Source organism: Triticum aestivum, chromosome 4B (genome assembly GCF_018294505.1).
Source record: "Triticum aestivum cultivar Chinese Spring chromosome 4B, IWGSC CS RefSeq v2.1, whole genome shotgun sequence".
Classification (NCBI taxonomy): domain Eukaryota; kingdom Viridiplantae; phylum Streptophyta; class Magnoliopsida; order Poales; family Poaceae; genus Triticum; species Triticum aestivum.
In genome coordinates, this window is record NC_057804.1 from 471,376,322 (window position 1) to 471,385,626 (window position 9,305).

At 45.8% G+C, this 9,305-nt stretch overlaps 1 protein-coding gene across 1 annotated transcript; it reads left to right on the forward strand.

The window, feature by feature from the left end:
* The first annotated feature begins 6,011 nt into the window (after nucleotides 1-6,011).
* LOC123092777 (3-ketoacyl-CoA synthase 1) lies at nucleotides 6,012-8,139 on the forward strand. Its single transcript, XM_044514601.1, has one exon. It carries the CDS (start codon nucleotides 6,184-6,186, stop codon nucleotides 7,822-7,824), a length of 1,641 nt encoding a protein of 546 aa, XP_044370536.1. The 5' UTR covers nucleotides 6,012-6,183; the 3' UTR covers nucleotides 7,825-8,139.
* The last annotated feature ends 1,166 nt before the right edge of the window (nucleotides 8,140-9,305 follow it).

Consider the following 9,305-nt stretch of genomic DNA (forward strand, 5'->3'; position numbering starts at 1 on the left):
GATCGGCTAGAACTTTTTTTTACTAGCCATACATGACTAGTGGGATCCCCATACATGATTATTTGCTTTTTCCCAATAGGAGTGCCCTTGAGCCAGAGTCATGAAGATCACCACCTATGGGTGTGGGTCAACTGTTGCTTGTGACAAGGGATTCTAGGGATAGTCTAGAATTTGCAGGTTGGTGTTGAATTATCTTCTTTTTCTTGATCCTGTCAAAAGGCATCGTGCAACTTGCTCCATCTATTGGAACGGAGGGTTGGATTTGCTCCTTGCGCCGGACAAAAGGGTTGGTCTTGGCCAACGTGACAGAGTGAAGGATTGGACTTGCTCCTCGTGCTAGAGGTAGTGGCGAAGCTTGCCAAGAAAGCTGGGCGGGATGAATGGGCCAGGCTGTAAGGAATTACTATTAGCTAGCATTCTACAATCCATGGGCTGGCTATATTGTGAGAAGAATGTGCTGAGTTGGGCAGGCCAAGGCCCATTTGGCCTTGCCTAATCTTCGCCAATGGCTAGAGGGAAGGGTATAGAAAGTTTCTTGGCGTGAAGGGTCAATGAATAGGTCTCGGGTAGGTATGTTTTTTCAAATTCTTAGGATTTTGATATGTTCCCACACATTTTTTTCTGTTTTTTTGTGTGCATCATGTGGTTTTCCAAAGTAATACAACTATTTCTGCAAAAAAAATGTTTTTTTGGAGCAACTTTATTGAAAATTTTACCACATAGGGAAATACCTTTCTACTTTTTTGAAAGTTCATGGAGCTAACTATTAATTTCCTTTAAGAACTGGCCTATTAAGGAAATACCTATTTGTTGCTCATTGCAACAAAAATGTTGGACAATCGCCCATGTAGCGATTTAGATTGTTTCACTAGCTTTTCTATGTATTTGTTTCTCTCGTTCTCTCCTTTTTTTGTTACATCTCTACCGTTTTCATCGATTTTTTAGGTTTTTTATTTCATTATCTAGTTTTCCTTTTCTTTTCTCTTCTTCCCTTTTTATATTACTTTTTTTATTTTGTACTTTATTTTGCCCTTATATCCTTTCCATTGATGAAATATATTTTATTTCGGGTAAAAAACTAAAAACAAAGTTTCAGGTTATGCGATGACCATCTTCAATACACAATGAACATTTTTTTAATCGCAATGAACAAGGTTTTAAAAAAATGTTTAATGTAATTTAAGAAAAATCTTCACATGGTTTAAAAAATATGTTCCTATATTTTATAGATATTTAGAATTATTGACAAAGGTTCATGGATTTTAATAAACATTCATGATTTAAAAAATGGTTGGGAATTCCAAAAAAATTCACAGATTAAAAAGTATTCATAAATTTGTAAAAATGATTAGGAATCTAAAGAAAATATTTACAAATTAAAAAGAGGAGTACATATTAGAAAAATGTTCACAATTTCTTTAGTAATACTCATAAATTTGAAAAAATAATATCCAAGGTGTTCGCGACTTTTAAAAGTATTCACAAACTTTTAAGCACGTTCATAATCTTTGAAAATGTTCACTTGTGGGAAAACCCGAGGAAACGGAAAAAATGTTGTAACCCAATCTGAAACAGAAGAAAACAAGAGAAGAAAATAAAAGAGAAAACAACAGTTGCAGTTCGTCATCCTGTACTATAAATAAACGAAAGCAACGAATTGTTTTCCCCAATTGCATGTACCCCTTTGGTTGAGCGTCATATTTGGGATGGCTTGGCTTGAGATGCATCGAGGTCGAGGGCACCGCTTGTTGCCAGGCTGTAATTTGGTGAACCGTTTGTGGAGGATTGCCGGGTCCAATTTCAGGTATGAGCGGCATGTGTGTGTGTGACTCTTTTATGTCCCACACGTCGGTGCCAATACACAAATGATACATGTCGCTTGTTTTGGTTTAGAGGAATTGTGCAGGAATTTTGTACGATAGGATTTTTATAGACATAATTCCTTTACTCTTCTTTGGTTTGTAGGAATAGAATCATATTCCTATGAAAGAATTATTCCTATCCTTCATATTTCATAGAAAAAATATTAACCTGGAGTCAATGAAAAAAAATCCTATGATACGAACCAAACGATATCTTTTTTTTCTATTCCTGTTCATAAGATTTAAGATGTATGACATCTTTCTACATGTTTTCTATTCTTATGGCATTCCTACCCTATGAACCAAAGAAGACCTAATAGTGTGTCGCCTAAAACTACACTGCATGGGCCAACCCAGTAGGGGTAGGTCGAGGCGGCTTTTTTTGCCAATGGATTACTTGTAGTTTTACAGATTTTCTTTCCCGTGCTTTTTTATAGGGATGGCAATGGGTGGGGTATAGGTGAGTACAACCTCCTTCTACCCAAACCCACACTCACGGAAAATTTCTATACCCATCCACTTCAATACCCATGGGCGTAAATTGGCACACATGCCCATACCCATCGGATATCCTATACCCAATGGGTAAATATATAACATTTAATATTTTAAAAGATAGATAAATGAGTTGGGAATTCAAGTGATGATGTGCGAGCAGTATAGCACTAACGCAGGCTCCTCCGGTGGGTGGCCTCTGGGAGGCATTCGGGGAGTATCATCAACGGTTGGTGGAAGCCCGGCACAGTGGGAGGCAGTTGTGGGAATGGGGAATTGCTGGATCGAGAGTTGGACAAGTGTCCGGTAGCGAAGAGTCGAGATTTTATCTTTTCGAGGAGTCACATAAAAGGTAGGAGGAGTGGCGGCCAGGTGATTTACGAGCCTATGAGCTATGGTCGGTTTAAGAAATACGAGATTTAGGGTGGGCCATAGGGGTTGGATGTTGACCCCGCATGTCATAGGAGTTATTTTCATTAATTAAGTTTTTCTAGGTATCCATTGATTTACCCATGGCCAAAATTTTATACCCACATCCTATCCATATATTTTGCGGGTATGGATACCAATTACCCGTGGTACGAAATCTCTCCAAGTCTTCCCCATGCCCATTGTTTTCAAGTGGGTACCCGTGGGTACACATACCCATGGTAAAACTACCATCCCTACTTTATTGGGATTTTCAAATTTCTTGTTGCTTCTCTGGCTTTTAGTTTTATTTGGCATATTTTCTCTTTTTTGTTTTTGCTATTTCCAAGATATTTTGCTTTTTCTTTATATTTTCTACATTATTTTTTCTTTTTACTGATAGTTTCTATGTTTTTTTAATTACACTTTTTTTAAAAAAAGTGTGAATATTTCAAATTTCATGAACACTTTTCAAAAGTTAATGAACAATATTTTTCAAATACTTGAATATTTTATGATAATGCATGAATACCTTTTTAATGTATGAACATTTCTCACTAATATGTAAACATGTTTAACATTTTTTTAAAGCATGATTTTTTAAAATAACTTTTGAAACTAAACTATATAAATATTTAATATCTTTTGAAGTAAATATGAAAAGAAGTAATAACAAAAGTAAAGAGGAAAAAGATAAAAGGAAATAAAAGCCAGCCAACTTTTGCTAATGGGCCGACCTAATATATAAGTTAGCGGGCGGTGTGGTGTTATTGGACGTTAGGCTAGCCATAGTGGGAGTAACTTATGTAGTAACATAACGCACCCAAGACATATATGCTTATGTGGCATTGAGTTAATGAGGAGAGAGGTGTTTGTAGTACCATAATATGTTACAGTAACATAACGCACCCCAATGCAAAATGAGTCTACAACATAACAAATGAAGGCTTGCATGACACTACACTTATGTTACTACCCACTATGATGGTACTCCCTCCTTTCCGGTTTATAGGGCTTATCTCAAAATTTTAGTTTTTCCATTTTATAAGGCTCAATTTGGTTGTTTTCCATCATATGTTCAGATTCCAAGGTGCATTAAATCATTGCATGCAAGTATTAAGAGAAAATTGACCAATGCATGTACTTTATGCATGCATGCATTGCAATTAATGCATTGATAAACATAATTTTTTGAGGAAAACAAGAGCATTAATTAGATGCTTTTGTAAAATTACAAAAAGTATTCCACCACTCACCATCTACCTTGATTGGTGAGATTTTCGAACTGAGCCCTATAAACCGGAAAGGAGGGAGTAGTAACATAGACTAGGAACATCCATATGTTAGACTAGCCACAATGGAGAGTAACATACACTAGTAACATACACATATCCCTAGACTATGTTACTACCTCAATAGTGGGTAGTAACATAAGTGTGGTAATATGCAAAGCTTCATTTATTAGGTTATAGACTCATATTGCATTGGGACATGTGATGTTACAGTAACTAGCTAAGTTACTAGTACTACATCTTTCCTCATTAACTCATTGCCACATAAGCAAATTTGCTGAGTTGGACTCGATGTTACTATCGAAGTTACTCCCACTGTGGCTAGTCTTACTAGTCTAAGTTACTGCCCACTATGATTAGCCTTATAAGCATCCTTGGGGACTTGGTCAATTGCCTTTTGTGGTTGGTGAGTGAGTGAACTTATTCTAAAACACATGTCATATGTAAGTAACACCCCGCCTTCTCAAAGTCCAAATCTCACGTCCAATAAAATTGAAGGACGACAGCATCACACAAAAAATATTCTTTATACTCCTAGGTTTCCTTCCTCGTCACCGCGCAGGGTGGCAAGGGAGAGGGGGAGTGTTTGTCTGTACTCCTGCTAATGCACCCCATGCAATGAAAGCTAAGGACGACAGCATTCCCCCAAAAAGAAAAAGAACCACCGACCCAACATAACTTAACCTTGAGACCTAGCATCCAGGCATGACTGAAAATAATGGAAGTAATTTAGACTAGTAACATGCATTACGACCTTCAGAGTGGTTAGTATATATGTATGGTGTCATGTAACATCTTATTTATTAGGTTGTAGACTCATTTTATCTTGGTATGTGGATGTTACGGTAACATATTATGTTACCACAAGCTTTTCTTTTTATTATTATTAATTACTTGTCACAACATCTATTTTGCCTAAATATATGTGATATTACCACTATGGCCAGTCGAGGAAGGGGCAAGACAGTGGAAACACAAACCTCTAGTTTGAGCAGCTAGTTTGATCATTCATGCAAGTCTCAGTCTGACTGATCCATCCAACCACCAAATATACCACCCTCGGCAGGCTGCAATTACTCGAGCTATATGTCGATGCAAAACGTTTTCGGTATTTATATACCGGAATAGACCCGCTGGAAGAAGAATGAGCGCATGTGGCGCAGCAGCTGGCCATCGGAAGCGCTGGGAAGAACCTGTCACGCAGCTCCCCCAACCAACACGAGCTTCTTCGCAGCACATGTGGATGTGGTTTTAAATTAAAAAGGAGAAACCTAGGTCAACCAAATGAATTGATGAGCGCGATCGAACGAACAAAGAGGCAACAGTGCGTCCGCGTGTGACGTACCCGTCGTCGTCCCCGGCCGGCCGCGCCGTTGGATCGCTCGAGGCTGCCGCTGCCGCTGCCGCTACGACCCTGCCCGTGTACTAGTAGTACTGTACGCGTCGTCTACCTGTGCGTGCCTCCTTAATTCCAAGTGGTTGAGCGCCCCGGGTAACCACCGCCATTAATAGGCCACCCTCCCTACCTGTCTACTATCCACCCCTCTCTATCTCCCTTTCTTTCTCCGGTTCGCTTACTGCGCCCCCGTGCGGGTCCCACCCCTGACGGACGCCTCTTCTCCTCCGGGTCAATCCCATGAGCAACGCGAGGCGTCGTAACAGTAACACTTTTGGATTAGAATTAGACGTGGTCGATACGTACAGCTCCGTCGTCACTTGGAGTTGTACTAGTACTACCATACCAAGTTTGGGTACAGGTAATTTTCATCAGAAGAAAAAAGAGTTTGGATGCAGGTACTGTAGTCGTGGCACGTACGTAGTAGAAGTATTATGCTTGGTTTCCGTTTCGGAGTATTATGCTTGGTACGTACACCTATATGGAATACGGGTCGGCCGAAGCTTCCGTGTCCGCCTTGCGGTTTGGGCGCCTATAAGTTTGACTGCCCCGGCAGCTGCAAAGGCCACAAGTTTGTTCGTGGAGGCCACCGTCGCGGTCTAGTTGGTCGCGCACCCTATATATACCGAGCCGCCCGCCGAGGCCAACTCACGCTTCCGGTTCCGGCGCCTCGGTCCAACTCACACCAAAAGCGACACGCGAGTACGCACGTACGTACGTCTCGAGATCCATGGAGTCTGCGCCGGCGGCGGCCTTCATGGAGCGGGAGCGCCTCACGGCGGAGGTGACCTTCTCCGGGGACGCGCAGGCGGCGTCGTCCGAGGGCGCCGAGCGGCTGCCCAGCATCATCGTCAAGATCCGGCGTCGCCTCCCGGACTTCGCCCGCTCCGTCAACCTCAAGTACGTCAGGCTCGGGATCCGGCACGGCGGCAGCCTCACGTCCTACCTGCCGATGCTGTGCGTGCCGGTGCTCGCGGCGGCCGCCTACTCCTTCGTCCGCCTCGACGTCATCTACCTCTCCATCGACCTGCTCAGCTGCGTCGCCTGGCTCGGCACCGCCATGCTGCTCCTCACCGTCTACTACTTCAAGCGACCTCGCCCGGTGTACCTCGTCGAGTTCGCGTGCTACAAGCCGGAGGACCAGAACAAGATCACCAAGGAGGCCTTCCTCGACATGACCGAGAGCACCGGGTGCTTCAATGACGAGACGCTCGCGTTCCAGACCAAGATCACCACCCGCTCCGCTCTCGGCGACGAGACGTACCTGCCCTCGGGCGTTCTGGCGCGCCCGCCAAGGCTCAACATGGCCGAGGCGCGGCTGGAGGCCGAGGCGGTCATGTTCGGCTGCCTGGACGCTCTGTTCGCGTCCACCGGGATCGACCCGCGCCGCGACGTGCGGATCCTCATCGTCAACTGCAGCCTGTTCAACCCGACGCCGTCCCTGGCGTCCATGATCATCCACCATTACAAGATGCGCGAGGATGTCAAGTCGTTCAACCTGGGCGGCATGGGGTGCAGCGCCGGCCTCATCGCCATCGACCTCGCCAAGGACATGCTCCAGGCCAACCCCAACTCGTACGCGGTTGTCCTCAGCACCGAGAACATCACCCTCAACTGGTACTTCGGGAACGACCGCTCCATGCTGCTCTCCAACTGCATCTTCCGCATGGGCGGCGCCGCGGCTCTGCTCTCGAACCGGCGCGCGGACGCCGGGCGCGCCAAGTACCGCCTCCTCCACACGGTCCGGACGCACAAGGGCGCCACGGACGAGTGCTTCAAGTGCGTGTACCAGCGCGAGGACGACGTGGGCAAGGTGGGCGTGTCGCTGGCGCGGGAGCTCATGAGTGTGGCCGGCGACGCGCTCAAGACCAACATCACCACGCTGGGGCCCCTGGTGCTGCCCCTCAGCGAGCAGCTCAAATTCCTCAAGTCGCTGATGATGCGCCGGGTGTTCCGCGCCAAGGGCGTGCGGCCCTACATCCCCAACTTCCGGCGCGCGTTCGAGCACTTCTGCGTGCACGCCGGCGGGCGCGCGGTGCTGGAGGAGGTGCAGCGCAGCCTGAGCCTGGAGGACAAGGACATGGAGCCGAGCAGGTGCGCCCTGCACCGGTTCGGCAACACCAGCAGCAGCTCGCTGTGGTACGAGCTGGCCTACGCCGAGGCCAAGGGCCGGGTGAAGCGCGGCAACCGCGTATGGCAGATCGGGTTCGGGTCGGGGTTCAAGTGCAACAGCGCGGTGTGGCGCGCGCTCCGCGACGTGCCGGCCGTGTCGCCCCCGCCCGCCGGCGCCGCGGCGCCGGGGCCGGAGGAGAAGGCCTGCAACCCGTGGGTGGACTGCGTCGCCAAGTACCCGCCCAAGGCGTACGTCTGATGATCATTACGCCGCTGCATGACTCTACACCAAGATTACATGATTCTTTTCTCCTCACGGTGAACAACACAAGCGCGGTGGGGAGATTATATACTACTCCTATACTTTTTCTGTATTTCGTTTCCCGTAGGTGACTGTACTTCAGGTTCCATGGGCGAGCAGTGCCATTGTTTTCAGCTTTTGTACTTCAAGTGTGAATTATAAACGACAATATATACGACGAGGTTTCATTCAAGTTACTACTATGATAGTACTATGTACTTGCACACATCATTGACGTACAAATGAAGCATTGGTGCATCGCGCCGTTTTGAATTGCTACTCAATCCATACGTTACTGAGTATGAATGTATGATGGCAAGTAGTACCATGGAGTATGATCTTGATTAGATTGCTGCTCCGGCACTCGGGTCCCGTTTCGTTCGTAACGTATGGATTGTGTTCGCGGTCTCGTCACGTGAGCCTTCCAAAACGTTGTGTCACGGTTCTCTTCTGGTCGGCTAACGGCCTTGGTTTCCTTGGCCCTCGGTTCAGTTTCTTCCTTGATCTGAACGAGCTGACCACGCCTGCCGCGTGTGCCTAACCGAGGAAGAGTCTCGACATGCTCAATTGCTCATTGGTGTAACGTGCAAGGTATATGATGATGAGCGATACTTGTGCCCATTTGAGCACGACTTCTCTTTGGCCCCCGTGGAAAATATCCAGTTCGGGGCATGCTTGATTAATGTTGGTATGGTGGTTCGGTGTTGGATTGACTTACCAATCCATGCAGTTGTAGGTCGTTCATCAGCAAATTAATTGCAGCGTCAATCGGTCTATTTTGCATGGCCATCACTCAACGCTCCTCTGACTTTCTGCATTCATAGTTGTATGCAACGGTCGAAAACTGCGAAAGCGTACGGTGTACTCCTATTCTGATTTACGGGAATTCTATTTAGAAAATTTTTGTCAAAAATTTGCACCCTATTCATCAAATATCAAGACAGTGCAAAGAACAGCATAAGTAAAATAAATTACATCAATATATGTAGCACCACTAGCAACGGGTACAAGCACTAGAGCAAGCCAAAGACGCGCCACTGTCATCGCTCCTTTCTTATCAAAGTCGGACAAACATTGTTGTAGTAGACAGTCGAAAAGTCATCATGCTAAGACCCCAAAGGATCAACGCACCAGAATAGCAGCCCTCGCGCCATTGCTGATGAACAGAAGCGTAGATCAGAGGGATCCAACATGTAGACACATGTATGTAGACGAACGAAGACCGGATGAAAATAGATCCACTGGAGACAAACACCGATCGAAACCAACAAGATCCGCCGAAGACACACCTCCACGCGCCCTCCGATGACGCTAGACGCACCACTAGGACAGGAAGAGCTTTATTCCATTTTCAAAGGGCTTCCACGGCCTCACCTTCCTGAAGAGGACACAAACTCTAGACAGGTTTTTAAAAACACCTAAAAAGGGAGCAGGAGCCC